At 40.8% G+C, this 17,244-nt stretch overlaps 2 protein-coding genes across 3 annotated transcripts in view; both read left to right on the top strand.

The window, feature by feature from the left end:
* The window catches only part of LOC140952385 (nose resistant to fluoxetine protein 6-like), a 33,703-nt gene extending 19,486 nt beyond the window's left edge, over nucleotides 1-14,217 (top strand). The window contains exons 8-15 of one of the 2 annotated variants that reach the window (XM_073401805.1): nucleotides 676-768; nucleotides 1,474-1,642; nucleotides 4,692-4,771; nucleotides 8,934-9,062; nucleotides 10,420-10,543; nucleotides 11,694-11,901; nucleotides 12,243-12,385; nucleotides 13,185-14,203. In XM_073401805.1, coding sequence (XP_073257906.1) covers nucleotides 676-768; nucleotides 1,474-1,642; nucleotides 4,692-4,771; nucleotides 8,934-9,062; nucleotides 10,420-10,543; nucleotides 11,694-11,901; nucleotides 12,243-12,385; nucleotides 13,185-13,301 — 1,063 coding nt within the window. In that variant the 3' untranslated portion in view covers nucleotides 13,302-14,203. Of the gene's footprint in view, nucleotides 1-675; nucleotides 769-1,473; nucleotides 1,643-4,691; nucleotides 4,772-8,933; nucleotides 9,063-10,419; nucleotides 10,544-11,693; nucleotides 11,902-12,242; nucleotides 12,386-13,184 lie in introns of both variants that reach the window. The other variant, XR_012167348.1, reaches the window with a different exon arrangement.
* Nucleotides 3,766-17,244, top strand: part of LOC140952410 (uncharacterized) — a 148,686-nt gene continuing 135,207 nt past the window's right edge. Inside the window, exon 1 of the mRNA XM_073401837.1 lies at nucleotides 3,766-3,775. The gene's annotated coding sequence lies outside the window, so the exon portion shown is untranslated. The remainder of the gene's footprint in view (nucleotides 3,776-17,244) is intronic.

Below are 17,244 nucleotides of genomic sequence, written 5' to 3'. Positions count from 1 at the left end.
TACGTTAATAATTATGTAGATGAGTTCTTTGTGGAAAAACTGGCCGGGGAAGTTAAGGCATTTATCAAAGGTGATCAGACGGTAAAGGTCGAATTGGATTCTGGAACTGTTGGTATCTGAAGAGAGGGGAAAAACCTCTCAGAGCAAGGGAGCAAACCATCAACAAACTCAAACCACTTATGGTGTCGAGGCCAGGATTTGAACCTGTCCACATTAGTGGGAGGTGAATGCTGTCGCCACTGTAACACCCTTGCTTCCATAAGTCCACCAGTGATAGCTTTCACAAAACAGTCCCATAGGTAATTTGAGACAACACTGACCCTGTCACATGTTCAACCTCTAAATCGCCCATAGAGGGGCAAATAAAATGACTAAAGAAGAACATTATTCCAGGGTGCATTGGATTGATTGTATTCCGGAATGAGAAGACCCAGAAATTTGTGGCAAATTTCTTCAACTGCAAATGTTTCAACTATTAGAGTGGGACATTTATCTTATTATTGATGCCCACCAAATAATTGGATTTTAGCCTGCAATGGAAACCAAAACACTTGTTTTTAATTCTGGAATACAGTCAATCGAAAGTTCCTGAAGTGTCTTTTAGGGGGAGGCATCTGTTAAGAGATAGTCAAGTGAAGACTTACCTTTTGATTCTAATCCTTTTGTACTCAACAGCGGCTTCTTAGTTGCATATTTGTCTCTTCGGCACATGCAGAAAAATAATGGGCAGCTTCCACTCTTCAAGTACTATTATCATCGCTTTTGGAGGTGAGTGAACAGCAGACATACTCTCCTTTTTTGTTCAGGTGAAAGTTTTGCATCCACCAGCATTTGTACTATCAAAAGCAATGTTAGTGTGCTTTGGATAAAAATGGGAGAATTCCGGGTGTGAAATTGCCCAGTAATGAACACTTAAACTTGTCACTAATAGATGAGTTTGGGTGCTGGTGTCTTCAGGCTTAGTAAAGCGGGCCAATGCTCTAACATGAGGGTAGGAACCCTGGGAGCAGCCCCCACAAGGCACTGTCACACTCAACCGTTTAGTAGAATACGTAAACACCAATTCTTACCAAAAACCCCCTACTTGGGGAGAAACACAGCACAAAAACGGCATGCAAGTAACAATGCTATATGAGAAGACACCTTGTGAAGAACTGCAAGCAAGCAGCTGCGTAAAAACAAGACACCATACAATACATACATAGTGGGAAAACTGCAAACCAGCTTTGGTTCGAGGTTAAATTTGAAGTCATGTCTTTTAGAACTATGGGGAATATGATTGGCCAGGTGAGTGTAGCCTGCCCTACCTAATCAACACAATCTCCAATCCAGGGTTTCTCGGTTGCAGTCCCTCCTGTACTTTTGACATCATTTTCCAGATGTTGCAAAGGTGTTCCATATTTGGTCTGAATAAGCTGGTTATGAAGAATAGACCATGTGATTTATATTTCTTTTATCGCTAATACTCCGCAGATTGACTCCCACATACATGTTTGTTTTGCTGTTTTTTGACAAACTGACAGTATTTCTTGGTGAAGGCCCTTATTGGCCCAATTATCAGTCAGATGAAGCTTGTAACAAATATTGGTGGACAAATCTGCTCTACATCAACAACTTTTATCCTACAAAATTTGCTGCTTCGGTGAGTTTTTTAAATTATTGATTTATTGTTTGTTTTGGACAAATATTTTCTGCTGGGTCAGTATTTTACAACAGAAAACTTGTGTATTTATTGTATTAACATGCGGCAGCATAAAATAAATATCAAATTAATTGTCATGGTTATGTCATAGACGAGAGCATAACGGTGCACTTCCTGTTTACATACTTTTTGCCAATGAGCAAGCCGAGCGAAGACGGTCGGCTTGTGAGGCGGCCAGCTTAATGCCACGCGAAGTATAGCCTGCGAACAGCAGACGCATTTCCGGTCGTCGCTTCTCGTCCTTTCTCTTTCGGAGGGAGAGAAGCGACGACCGAAAATGCATCTGCTGTTCGCAGGCTACGCGAAGTATTGCAGCAGGCAGAAAAATTTTCGACTGTGCCGTGAAAAGGGTAATCATTTGGGCGTAGCCCAAGTAGAGTAATGGAAACGGCTTGTTTTGACGCAAATGTGCAATAGGCACGCAATACGTGCAAACGTAAACAAGGCAAGTAAACATGCGAGGCGAGGCGAATGTCTGCCATGCGAACGTCTCAGTACAAGGTAAGAGGCATGTGGGAAAGAAAGCTCTGCTAGCGCACGGTTCTTTATCGCGCTTTGGCGATCTCAAAAGTTAATCTGAATCTTCAGTATTTTTGCTTCATCGAAATTTGGAAGTCTGAAGTCCAGGGATGAAATCTATAAAAAAAATTTGGAATATTAACGTCGGGTTTTGGTCACAATAAGATCACAAGCAACGAACCTTGAAACATAGAACCCCGCAAAACGCAACGAAATCCACCAATCACAAATCACAAACAATGACCCGTTGAAGTAAACTTTCATTTCCTAAGAGGTCCGCTAAGATGATTGGCGTCTGACATTTTTCGACGAGAGGATTGAAATGCACCAATCATACAGTTTTAATTGCATGTTTCTTAAGAGGTCCTCTGAATTTGCTGTTTTCTTTATTTTTTGTCCATTTTCTTTTCCTTATTTTGTGATTGGTCGATTTTGTTAGGTCGAGTGGATAATACAGGGTGGTGGGGGGGGGGGGGGGGGGAAGAAACGAGGTGTGGGACCGAGAAACGATGTTCTTACAACTTGTCAAGCGGTCGCCCTGCGTGATGGTCAGCGGATAATTGCAATATTTTTTCTACAGTAAATATTTTTAGACTTTTTAGAAGCAAGAAGGGAACCGGCGGAGGAAATCAGAAATGCTTAAAAAATTGAAAAAAATAATATCATGCATCTTTGTTTTTCTTGCATATCGTATTTGTCTTTCGGTACTAAAATTGCGGGGGAAACTAAAACGCAACCGTGTTGGATCTTAGCTTCAACAACAATGCGCTCGATCGATTTTATAAGTTACATCGTTCTTGCCGGGCAAGGATAACTTGATGCTGATAAAAATCACTGGAGAAAGTGTTAAACTTATCGGAAGCAAGTATATTCAAAGAGCTTTATAAATATGAGCTTACAGCTCTGCATATCATAACTGATTAAACATTCACACTTCATAACATTTCACTACGTTTATTACGATCAGTCAACACCTTGAATTCAAAGTTAAAATTCAAAACGATCCTAATAAACAAATCACAACTACTACTGAAAGCTCTGTACCTTAAAGCGACTTTAACTTTCCTAAGGTTTGCAACAAAACACTGCTTGATAACTCAACAGGTGGCCCAAGCTCAGCGGTAGTTTCGAAAACGAAGCACTCGAAAACGAAGACCGAAGCACGAAGCACCCAAATCTCGAAAACGAAGCACCCAAAACTCGAAAACGAAGCACCCTAGATCGAAAACGAAGCACCCAAAACTCGAAAACGAAGCACCCTATCTCGAAAACGAAGCACCCTAGATCGAAAACGAAGACCCCAAAATCTCGAAAACGAAGCACTCAAATCTCGAAAACGAAGCACCCAAAACTCGAAACCACTGTAGGTTTAATAACTGCAACTTTACGTCTTGCATGACGCAATACGAATCCGTGGAGGCAGCGGATGCGTCCGCACCTCCAAAGGTCCACAAAATCCATCCCAAGGTTTTATAAGAGCCTGCCAACTGTTTAACTGAACGTTTCTAGATGGGATATAATGTATTAATTTTATTTTTGGTCTCGCTATACTTGATACATCTTACCTTAATATGCGTTTTTTCGGTACACATGCATGTTTATGTAGACTTCAAAACTGTCCGTCAGCAGATTTTGGCGTATTCAAGTACGCGTGAGCAGTAACACAAAAGGTCTGAAACGAGGCTGAAAACGGAGTGTGAGGCTCGCGCGTATCACTCTTACGCCACGCTTTGCCGACTTCTTTACTGCTTTTGGGTGCTTCGTTTTCGAGATAGGGTGCTTCGTTTTCGAGTTTTGGGGTCTTCGTTTTCGAGATTTGGGTGCTTCGTTTTCGAGATAGGGTGCTTCGTTTTCGAGATTTAGGGGTCTTCGTTTTCGAGTTTTGGGTGCTTCGTTTTTGGGATTGGGGTGCTTCATTTTCGATCTAGGGTGCTTCGTTTTCGAGATTTGGGTGCTTCGTGCTTCGGTCTTCGTTTTCGAGTGCTTCGTTTTCGAAACTACCCAAGCTCAGCATGAGAGTTTTCATTTTAAAATCTTTAATACATTTTACTTTTTATTGCATAATCCTTAAAATGGCCGTGAACGTAAAGGATTTGTATGGGAATTCACGTAAAAGATTCAAGAAGGTAAATACTTGCTAGAATTCAATCGATAAAATACACCTTACCTTAATTTCTTTACGAGTCTTTGCTTGCTCTACAGTTATTTTCCCGATCCGTTGTGATTTAAGCGGGAAAATAACTGCAGAGCAAGCAAAGACATGTAAAGTAATTAAGGTAAGGTGTGTTTTATCGAAAATTCTAGCAAGTATTTACCTTGTTGAATCTTTTACCTGAATTCCCATACAAATCCTTTACGTTCACGGCCATTTTAGGAATTATGCAATATAAAATCAAATGTATTAACGATTTTAAAACTCTCATACTGAGCCTGGGCCCCTGTACTTAATGATTTTGATCTCTCTTTTCAGTGTATGCCATGGGCTTGGTATCTCGCTAATGACATGCAGTTCTACATAATTGCGCCTGCCATCCTTTTTATGGCACACAGGTAACCTGTTGTGGCAGTGTACATGATGATAGTTCACATTTCTATAGTTAGTGCGGTTGAGCTTCCATTAAACAGCTACCTATTAACTGGCCACCCTTTATTAAGCGGTAGTCCTAAAATAATTGTAGAATAGAATTGTAAGTTCATCCTCAATAATGTAGTTTTGGCCGTCCTGACTAGAGTTTTCCTATTATTATGTCCTCGTCAGTACTAGACTACAGCTTGCAATACTTGCAATACGAGATTCTCTACTACCCTTTCGACCGCTGGATGTTTAAAACCATCACCGTAGCAATCAACACTGCCAAAGCTGCCAAATGCTCTCCCGCCCCAAGTGTAGAAGCTAAAACGTTCAGCCACTAATACTGGCAAAACCAACACCGGTTCTTAATAGACGCAGTGAGACAGTTCGGATTCCCATTTATGTTTTTGACCGCCGCGCCTTTTAAGTGGACCTTCCCGTGGCCTCAGTGGTTATCTGAGCTGCGAAACCAAACGGGTCGCGGACCCACAGAGGTTGCCATACCCGAGACACTGCACATGGCACATGTCCACGAACAGATCATCCGCGGATTTTTATGCGGCAAAATACCAATCGTTGGAGAAACCACGTCTTCGCCAGCAACTCAGATCGCTCCGTAAACAACGTCAGAAACTACTTTTACCGCTACGAATTTCAAAAGGGGGGACACTGCTCACATTCTGGTTTGTTTGAGGATATGACCGCACTAAGTCAAGATCAATTCTCCGCTTCAATCCCTTGGGGAAGTGCTGACGAGGCGTTTGAGATCTTTGATTTGCAATCCTCCCGCAGTAGTGCCTTACCATTAAGATAAGCCCCTACAGACTTTACCACAGACAATGACCAGTCGCATATCGCGTTTCATTATACTGTGGCCGACAAGAATAACAACATCCGGGCCTATGTCCCAAGTTTAGTAGGTGCCTTATACCGTCGTATGGACGTGCAGTCCTCCGACGGCAAAGGGATGCTCTTAAAGTACGTTTCCTGGTACGTTGCCAAATAACATGACGCTGTGAAAAGCCAGGGGTTATACTCAAGAGATCTGGGAACCTACCAGGCCGCTGCCAGCTTTCTGAAGACTATGACACCCCCTGAACATGAGATGTTGCTCCAAATAACATCTATGAAGATCGCGTGGACAAACTGTAGGAATAAGCCTTTCACTGCTCCGAGACCCGATTAAAGCTTCTAAGAGTTGCTATGAGAGAACGACCATGAGAAGGCTGTCCCTAAGAAATACAAAGATGGTTCCACCCTTGTAGGCCTGAAAGTAGTCTCATTAATTAATCCGTTGTTTTTCTATCAAGTGTTAATCATGAACTATCCTCATAAACAAAACGATCAGATAAGAGACCGTCGGGAAAGTGTACTGCCAGAGCCATTTAAGTACTTCGTACCTGCGCTTGAGAAGATGCCAGACGTCTTGAGTACAACAGATGGGATCCTCGACTACTTCGCAAAAGAAGCCCACAAACGCTATTTCCTGGACACCATCGTCTACTTCATTAAGTCTCTGAAAGACTTATACGCCATCTGTTAGCTAGGTGTGATCGAAGATTCTTTCGCAAGTTCGCAGACAGACACCTTCCCCCAAAAGGGTCTCTTATTGCCCCAACAGACCGCGCTGCAAACCCGTTTCTTGGCTTTGATTAAACAGCGACAAGCTGACATCTTCGGAAGAGCAAGTCTCCTGGAACGATTTGTAGGTCCTTCTACTAGCCATGATGAAGGGCAAGATTGGCACCGATATTAATTATAATTGGGTTGTCCTGGTACTGGCAAGACGCAGGTACCTAAACGTTTGCTTCACACCCTGATACAGGAAGAATTTCAAGTCACCCCTTGTACACCCCTAGCTTTGCTTGCCACAGCGTATCGAAAAGAATCCTCTCCGGATTTACAAGCAGATACCGTTTTTGCCGTATTTAACATTCCCGTTACCGAACAGCAAGAGCATAGTCAACTACCAACTGGGTAAATATGACGCCGTCACCATTGATGAAGCATCGATGGTAGCGGAAGACACCTTCGCCTTTATCCATAAGAGTCTGGAGAAACAAGTATATCGTCCAGTAGTCATCATTGCTGGAGACAAGTTCCAACAGCTGCCACTTCAAACCATTAATGGCAAAACAGTACAAACGGCGTGTTGACAAATAGAGGGATCGTAAATAAACTTTTCTCATGGAATTGTGAATGGCTCACACGGCCCAATTATGCAGTGAGCGAGCTGGCCGACACACTATATGCAAATATTCCCACAGTATCGCGCTACAAAGACGAAGTGTTTACCAAGAATGTCGTCGACCTACTCGTAAATAAGGTGTGGCCAGTTAAAGTAGTTCTGCAGAGGTTCAACCGCAAAGACTCGTCTGTCCCGAAGAACCTGACGAGCACGACCTCGCCGCACTAATGAACTTTATGAACGACTCTACACTTCAATCACTCCCGAAAGAAATGTACGCCGCCGCTGACTATGCGCGATTATATAGTATCGCAGTGTATTACCAACGGCGATGTGGCAGCAGAAGACGAACATGGCTTTCCATATGGGACGCCCTTACTACCACTAGTTCTCGACCAGCGGGAAGAGCTGGAACTACTAGTTTCTACTGTTAAACGCTTTCCCCCCTTCCCCAAAAAGAACAACTTTCTCCACGACACTGTTGGCGTGAAACAGCACCAAATGAATCCTCTTATCTTCCATGAGGGACTTCGTACTTCATGTTTACTTTCATTTACAACGTTAGCCGTTGTACTTTCAGTAGTTTCAAAAACAAGTCTTCTGTGCGCATCACGTTGTGTTATTTCATAAAATTAGGGTGATAAGCTTCACAGGTTTTCAATCATACATCGCATTTGAATACTACTTTCAGATGCTCTACATCAACACTTTCTCTTGTTAGAATAAGATTAAGTTACAATAGTTATAATAAAGTTTCTGATACTATCGAAACATTGGTCACATACTTCCTTGTCTACACCTGTTTACGTACGTTCCCGTCCTAAGTTTTGGGTGGGATATATGGTAAGAAAAGGAATCTGGAAAATTCTGCTTTGTAATGATGGGTTGCTGAAGGGCCGCGTTCGAAGTGCAAAAAGCAACATGTCGCTATGAACGCTAATCGGATGCCTAAAGCCAGTTTCCCGGTTGCTATAGACGGGTCGCTTTATTCTAGTTTCAACCTTTAATAACATTTCAGTTACAGGCATTGCCACCTTAGTCTGTGTACTGTAGTAATGCTCATGCAAAGTATGAACCCAAGGGTTAGTTATGCCGAGGGTGGCTGCTTAATAGAGGTTCAACTGTAACAAAGGAAGATTTACATTTTTTTAAAAAATTTGGTACCCAGTTTAATACTTGAATTAAGAAATCTACCGCGTATTACGATAAATTACATTGATTCTTTATACAAGTGACAATTTCCTGTTTGCATTTTTTTAGCCTTCGAATAGCCTCTCTCCATTTGGGGGAAGCTTGGGGGAAGGAGGCTAAAAATCGTGAGGAGATGGCGAAAGAAGAATTGGAAGTGGGGAGGTTGGGGACTGTGGGAGAGGCTGCCCCGCCCTTTTCCCCTCCCCAGCTTTGTCTCCAGCTCCTGGCGTGACTCGCTTTGCTTGCAGATGTTTTCCCTTTTTTCCCAACTAGGAGCCAAGACTCACGATGTACTTTTTCCTCGTTTCTTACAAGGAAAATAAAAATATTTGTTACTACTAGTACGTTATACTACTCAAACAGCTTCTAAAACAAACACGAACAGATGGTAATAACAGAGAAGTTAATCTACCTAAATCAGTTCAAGAGCTCATCATTTGGAAGGCCACATACCTTTTACTCGTGTATGCGCAAAGAATGTTCACTATACTGGCACAGATACTGATACTGGCACCTGGAATTTTTCTGAACTATACATCCACGAGTTGCCCTTAGTTAACTTTGATTCTTATTAGATGTCATGCATAATAGTTTGTAATTTTCATATTTGTAAGGAGGAAAGGAATTCTCTACTTTGTAATTTGTGATTTTAAACAAGGGGGGGTATACATTTAAACTAGTTTTGTAAGCACTGAGCAAGGAAAACTTGAATCTTATGGTTAGGTAAAATTGATTCTAATGTAATGCTTTTGTTTTGTTAGGTTTCGTCTTGTAGGAATGCTGATAATTGTTGGTGTGCTTATGGGTGCCAGTTTTATTACAACAGCCATTATATACGCTCACTATGACCTTGCAGCCGTGATGTTAGGAGCGAAAGCACAAGCTGAGGCGTAAGAATTGACATGAGTGTTTAATCATACTTGTCACCCCCAAAATGTTCATTTGCTTAGGCTCTCCATTTAGGCACCAAATATTTTGTCCTGTTACATTTAACTGAATGTGATTGTGACTGGTAGCTGCGTATTTCCTTTTTTTGCGTCTTGTCTACTAGTTTCCTTAAGCAGCAAATATTTGGAAGGCGGAGAATGCTATTTATGGGTGTTAACATTTGGGGTAGCCTGCAAGCAAGCTCCCTCGGGGAGAACACTCCCGTACCCCCTGGAGAGATTGCTCGCAGGTTTACGTTTGGGGTGCCATATTGCATTTTTAAGACATCACACAGGCATCCATACATAAACTGTTCTAAAAAATTAGGTCAATAAATGGTCCATCTGAAATGATATTGTAATGCATCTTTACTGTTACGAGATAAGTGAAAGGTTTAAAGGGAGATGTTCACGGTTAAGCGCATGCTCATTAATTAAATTACTTTTTTCTAATTTATTATTAATTCTATCATCGGTTAATAATCCCACTCACATGTATCTCAGCGATCTCAGAGTGTATTTCAAAGAAGAAGTGTATTTCAGAGTAACCTGAAGTAGGATGGAGGAGTACTAAAATCGCAGAAAAAATTAGTGGATTATGTCAACACTACCAACGTTGAATTATTGTTGATCCGAAGGTTTTATTCCATGGTTGATTAATTTAAAGCTATTTGCAAATATTTAAGTTGATCAAGTGCAAGTGACTGCTAGTGTGCAGATTGGTTCTTTGACAACATTATGACATGATCATATTGTTTGCATAGACAATCCAGCGTGTCCTGGCAGAAAAACAGCATTTTGATAAATGAGCATGTGCTGAACCGTGAACCTGTCCCTTAAAGAAAATAAAGGAAAGCATAAAGGTGACGTATGGACATTGCCTATCCCTCCCCCGAATCTGACAGGGGTTCAAGTCTTTTGAAGATGTTCTTAACATTCGTTGGAACTGTAAGCGCATTGCCACAAAAGTTTCTCTTAGGTGCATTCTCACTTCCTATCTACGTGGCCTTTTCCCTGATACAAAATACTTACTGATATGGGTTCCTTGCTAGGCAGTCTGTTCAGATTCCCCTATTTTTCCCCTCTGGGAGGGGTTCGGTTTCCCTCCTTCTACCGCTATAATTTCCGACACCCGCCCCAATGGTACTTTTGAAACCAAGGTGGTCACTTGTTTCACTAAGCGCATGAACAGTCTGTGAACAGTCCACCTTGCTACCCTGACCATCTCTGGGATAACAAAAATCCAATATCCAGCCCCAGCCAATGTGTAAACAAAACTTTGCGAATACCAGGTCATATGCGAATAATTTTGTTTTCGTAGGGCCAAAGGTATAGATTCACAGTCTCTGACGTATGTGAAACCGTACTGTCGCATTGCACCCTACCTTGTTGGTATGCTGTTAGGACACATAATTCTACACTTTAAGGACTGGAAGATGCCCAAGGTAACAAGTTTGAACATACGTACATACATGACTTATTTGTTAACGCAGGTCAGATTACCTTAGCCTGTGAAAACAGCCGACATTTCGTGACGCCACCTCTGGTTTCCCCGTGTAATGACGTCTGAGAAACGAGCACAGAAATTCCATGCTGATGACTTGTCATTACCCAGATTGGATAGTGCTTCTGATTGGTTGGAATTTGCTTCGTCCAGTCATAAGCAATACCCAAATCTGGGGGTGACGCGTCATCAGTATGGAATTTCTGCGCTCGTTTCTCAGACATCATTACGCGGGGAAACTAGAGCTGGCGTCGCGAAATGTCGGCTGTTTTCTCAGGCTACAATTACACAAAGTTAGTAGAGGACACCGGTTATGAAAGCTGGTAAAATCAAAGGTGAAAACAACGGTGCTCCACTTTATTTTGGAAGTTCCTTGACCATGCGCAATTAATGCAATGTTTTTATAGGTCAGTAAGTTCAAAATGATAGGAATGCTGTTGAACGTTGTGCACGGTTAAGTCTAAAAAAGCTAACAAAAACATTTAACAAAGAAGCCTCACGGGCTTTATAACCATTCCAATTTATTGACTATAGATTACATAAGCAAGGCAAATGTGCTGATGTGGTGTACTTGCGGTACAGTAAACACCAACTTATGAGAACGAGCGGATTAAGAACATCAGGCTGAAAGTTGGCTAATAGCGCAGTGCCATATTTATAAGAACCAATTCAGCTATGTTCTTATATAAAAAATAAAGAGAATGCCACGATAAGAAACCAATACAGTGTCTCAGATTAAAGTACTATGGTTTGCTTGCTCATACGAATCATTATACGTTTCTGGGAAACTGCCCACTTACCCCTCCCTTAATCCACCATTTTTTCTCTACGTGAGAAGTATGTGTTATTGTTGACTTAGAGGAGGGGTAGGTGGGCAGTTTCCCAGAAACGTTTAATCCCATACAAACTCAGGGACTGCTGGTTCTGAGAAGCAAGAAATGTTATGAAATGTTAAAACTACTTGATTATAATTACTCATATTATTAACAGTATTTTTTAATTTGAAATTTATTTTTTAGTGTAAGTAATAAAACAATGTAAACACAACCAGGTTCCTAAAACTGGTAAGCTGACTTTCTTCCTTTTCCAAGGTGCGTACATATATGTTCAATGTTGCTGGGTGGTGTGTTGCAATCGTTCTGGCTTTATCTACACTGTACGGTGAATACAGTGCTGTGAGAAAGGACAATCCAAAGCCCTTCAATCGCGCCGAAAATATCATATACGGGACCTTCTCACGTTGCGCGTGGGGCTTGGCACTAGCTTGGGTGATTTTTGCATGTCATCGCGGGCTCGGAGGTAGGTGTCGATTTGTTAGTCAGACTTGAGTTGGTTGCAGTCGAAAATCTCCTTAACATTGTAAGTGTTAGAGAAACACCCAAAGGTTGTCTAGAGTTTCGTTCGCTAATGGACGTAGAATCTTCTGAGGCACCTTTTCAGGACAATATCGACATCTCATATAAGTACCTTACCTTACCTTATTTACTGCAGTAACTCGCGTTTAACCCTAATCCAATGTAGGTGCCACCTATTTGACTGCACTAGAAGAGTATAAAACAGAAGTTGGAATTATTTGGCTGACTTTGAAGCATGTTTGAGCTCATTTCATGTAATTCTGACTGTGGTTTTCTGTTTTGTAGGTTTGGTGGACAAAATTCTGTCAGCTCATTTCTGGATCCCATTAAGCCGACTGACTTACTGTGCCTACCTGGTTCATCCTATCGTCCTGGTCACATATCTCGGTTCCCTGGAGACTAATCACGATTACTCTGATGTCCTTATTGTAAGTAACAATTCTGATCCTTGAGTAAAACCTTTTACTGGAACTAAACATTAAACCTTGACTTGGATCCCTATTCGACAAAAACTCCCAAAATTCTTTAGTAAAATTCTGAAAACATACAGCTCTTTATGAAAGAACTGCAGAAGAGGTTTCATTTAAACGGTCACACCCACAGACTCAAAGTTAGAACCACATACTAAAAAAATAGTACCATGTGAAAATATAACAACAATAACAACAACAATAATTAACAATTATTGGACGAGGTTGAGCAAAATATGGTGATTAGTCAGTTACGAGCAGATCAATTATTTACCGAAGACAGAGGCTGAGGCAAATAATCGATCCTCGAGACACTGACAAATCACGATATATTTCGATAACCGAGTTCAATAATTGTTTTATCATTCGATCACCAAGTTTGTTTTTTAATGAATATCTTCGGGAAGCGAAGCAATCTGCCATTAATTTTTTCAAGCACGAGCGATCGCAAGAAGGAGAAAAGCGTGGTTTCGTTTACGCATGACCAGAGTATTATTTGCAGCCAAACACAGTTGGACGACATTTCGCATGAGCAGACCATTATTTGTAGACAGTAATTTGCAGGTTATTGGTGGACTTTCGGCCAATGAAAAGAAGGAAAAATTTGCATCGAATGATAATAATCTTTATTTTTCGTTAACTCAAGTTTCGGGAGGGGAACCCCGGGTATGAGGCTGTATACAACATTGATTTTGGAGGCTTTATTTATGTTCTATTTACTGAGGAATTATTTGTGTTTTCTCCTTTTTTTCCACAGTCCTTTTTCTTTACTGGTTCGGTGGTCCTTTCATATGCTGCAGCCTTCATTGTATCAGTGTGTGTCGAGTTTCCCATGATGCAACTGGAGAAACTGATTTTTAAAACTCAACGCTGAGCTCTGATGTCTCTTAGGTCTCTTTTTTGCTTCAGGCCCCGGCTGTTTAGGGATGGATAACTTTAAGTTAAATCTCGTACTCGAACTCCTTCTCGTCCTCAGATCTAAAGCTCTCTCAGTTGAAAGCCACTTTTGACTCATTCCCTGGAATAACATGAAATCTAGGTTGTATAACTAGCAGGTGTTTTTAAGGTTTGCCACAGAGATGTGTTTATAGATGAAAGCTTCAGCTAGCGTGCGAGTACTCTCTCCCTCTGGGGCTGCCTGTTGACCCAAACGACTCTCTCTCGTTGAAAATTTGCGCGCAAAGGAAGGTGAGAGGGAGAAAACCGGCGAGACTTCAAGTCTTTCTCCTTCCCATGGTCCCTTGTGCTTCGTCACCATTCTCTCGCGTTTCGCGCCCACCTCTGCGAAAAACGGGAAAACGAAGCGCCTGGCAGTCTTTGGGGGATAGCTTGAGAAGCCACTCGAGAAGGAGAGCTTTAGAAATGTCCAGTTTCTCATCATTTTTGTCATCTCATTCCGTTTATCTCCCGATGACTCTTTTTTGTGCAGCCAAAAGTAAAGAAACCAAAGAAGTAATAGAGAGGAGAAGTGTGACGTCACGTTGCCATGGAGAACGGCAAAAAGGGATAAGTTTATATGAGCAAAACAACAACTTTGCACGTGCATCACGCTTTTTTGTACATTTCTTAGCCGTCGTTACACACGACTGCGACATGGAACTTCCTAATTTCATGCGCTCGTTCTATGGAGTTGGTGAACACAGTACAAAAATTTTCTTTTTCTTTTTCTAAACTTGGATAAGGTCCTTTCGGATTCAACCCCAGAGAATTTTGCCAACATTTAACAAATTAAATGAAACTGAACTGTGAACTGTGAACCGTGCGATTAGACCTTTTTACCGATACGGCGGCCATATTGAAATAATTCGATTTAAGGAGTATTATAGGATGCCCAGGGGGCATGAGCACATTTCGTTTGTATTTTCAGGCGCTATTCGGGACATTTTTTCTCAAAGTTTTCTTAGAATAAGATAGTAATGGGAAAAAAGATCGTTATGCCGTGTTTGGATGTAATGATGATCACCTTTTTCTAGTTTAGTATTAGAAATATGGTCTTTCACTGTATATTTCTCGGGGAAAAGGCGATTATTATCACATCCAAACACGGCATAAGGATCTTTTTTCCCATTACAATCTTATTCTAAGAAAACTTTAAGAAAAAATGCCCCGAAAAGCGCTCGAAAATACAAACGAAATGTGCTCATACCCCCTGGGCATCCCATAATACTCCTTAAATCGAATTAATTCAATATGGCTTGTATGCAGTATTCTCCTTAGATTCCGGATTTAAAATCTCCTGATTCAAGATTCACGTATCAGTGCGTAAACGGAAAAAAGGATCCGGACAAATCTCCTCCAGTTGAAACCTGGCTATGGTTTTTATATTTTAAGAAATTATATGATTTGTTTTTACAATAGAGTATTAAGGTCTCTTGGTTTTTTATAGAAAGCTATAGAACCTGTTTATGAGATCATTTTAACCTACCTATATATTTCCTCAAAGTGATAAAATTACATGTAGTGTCAAGAAATTGATTTTAGTTCAGATAGCTAGGCGTTTCTTAAAGTTGCACGTATGGAATACGTTTGATTTTATTAAAACACGATCAATGAAGGAAGTATAAAGATCATACTCAGTGTTCATTGAGGTTTCTGACGTTCTACAGCGTAGTATGTTATCTCTCATTTCGTAGTTTTGTCATCGCCTTCTTCATAAATAATGTACCTAAAGTATTTAGAAAGGGTATCTAGGGCAAAAAAGAAAACTGTATCTGGGCTAAGAACAGGGGCAGATCTAGGGAAGAGGCGTGGGTTCCCCTCATTTTATGCCAGACTGGGGCTCTCAGGGCCAAGACATGGACTAGGTAGGACCTACGCTTGTATTCCTTAGTTTTCTATTTGAATATTGATTCAGGTCTCGAAAAGTTAACGGGACTTTCGAAAAATGGCTCACTACTGAGAAATCTTGCATTCGAGAATATAACAAATCGACCACAATTTTTTTCCATAGTCTACCCTCTTTTATAAAATAACTAAGATAGTGCGCGCCTTCTGATTGGTTAAAAACCTATGGTTTATTGTGCCGGTAAACTCAGAGTTTTACTTAAAGTTATTTTATAAAAGCCATAGACCACAGTTTCTATGGGTTTACCGCTAATACAGCCAATTAACTCCAATGAAAATAACTCTTGAAAGCGCGAAAAACAAACCAACCAAAAGCCTTTCTACGCACGTCTAGTGCGAGTTTTGATAAGTGGGTCTAGTCTAGCACGTCAGTCTCTCACGGGGTTAACTATCTCGACTGTCTCACACGCCGCGCCGGTGAGAGACAAACTTACCAAATTTTCTCGTTTAACTTTACAAGGCGTTTTTCAATTCTCGAAACCCGACATCTAAACTTATTCTTGTTGCGATAATGTTCGCCTCCTCTCTTCATAAACGATTGCCTTACAGTCAATGTGAATGATGACCACGCCGTCTTCAACCTCAGTAACCTCGGCCATTGTGAGAAAACGTGTAGGTCCTCGAATTACCGGCACAGGTTCACAGATCGAAAAGCCTGGTAAGGTAACTCGAGACGACTCATTGTTATTGGATGCAACAACAATCACATTGTATGTTATCGACCATTAACTGTCACAAAATGACCCACAAATGGTTTAATCATTTACCGTTATGTCTCAAGACTTCTAAATATTAACTTTTATTGACCTTTATGTCCCACTGTGTTTTGTTTTGCGCATTGTATCGAAAGGAAAGCGCAAATAAACGGTACCGTAATACCGTGAACAATCTTATTTCACCGAATACCGTCAGCCAAAATGATGAAAAACCGCTTACCGCAGAGCTAGATGATACCGCACGTGAAAATTAAAATTACCGAAATACCGCATGAAAAAAAGCCCGATACCGCAATACCGTAAACCCCCATGTCGCCCTCTTTGGGGTAAGACAGTTCTCCATATTTACGGTTAGCAAACGTACCAGAATGTTTGTACTGTAGATGAAAACAGGAGCCCATAATGAGGTCCATAATCCGGAGCGAGCAACTTCCATACTAGGCCTATGTCACGGCGTTTTTACGGAACAGTTTATTTTTAGACACATTTTAGGGCACCTTTTCCCGTGAAAATAGAATCTCCACCATGTCTATGAGCGTATTCGAACTATTAGATATCAAAAAGGAAAACTAAACGTTATTAAAAGGCAAAAAAAATCACATTTTTAGGTCTGTAGGTTTTGCTGACTGGTTTTTGGAATTTAAAGATATTCAAAACTCGCGCCAAAACCGTTCTAAAAATAAACTGACCCGTGAAAACGCCGTGACACAAGCGCATGGAAGTTGCTCGCTTCGGGTTATGGGCTCCTGAAAAGTAAAGTGTTCTTCATTCAATCTAAAAAATGGGTCAATTCATAAAAATAGAAACTGACTTCTATACGTTGTGAGCTCGGTGCACAGGCTACCCAAACTAATAGACTGTGTGCCCTTCTAATGATATTGTATGGGATAAAATGGGAAACGTAAAATGCCGAAAAAATAAAGAAAGTTAAGTTATTGGGTAAAGTATACTTATCTCATATTCATACACTTAAGAACCAAAGCAAGAGCCCTTTTAAGAGCTTCACTAGCGAGATAAATTAGAAACATCATCGATCATGCAGATCCAAATGGACCCGGGAAATAAAGATTCTAAAACAGCTGTAGAATTTACTTGTAAATTAACGAAGAAAAGAGAGATTGGTTTACGTTTGAAGGAACTTGTTAAAATTGTCGAAAATATTTTGAAAGGCACTGTCAACATTGACATCATTATATATATTTACTTGTCTTACTTTTAAGTAAGAAATGACGTCATGTAGATCTTGTGACTGAAGAT

The sequence above is a fragment of the Porites lutea genome, chromosome 11 (assembly GCF_958299795.1).
Source record: "Porites lutea chromosome 11, jaPorLute2.1, whole genome shotgun sequence".
Lineage (NCBI taxonomy): Eukaryota > Metazoa > Cnidaria > Anthozoa > Scleractinia > Poritidae > Porites > Porites lutea.
Note: the sequence above shows the minus strand (reverse complement) of the source record. Positions and strands in the feature narration are given on the sequence as shown.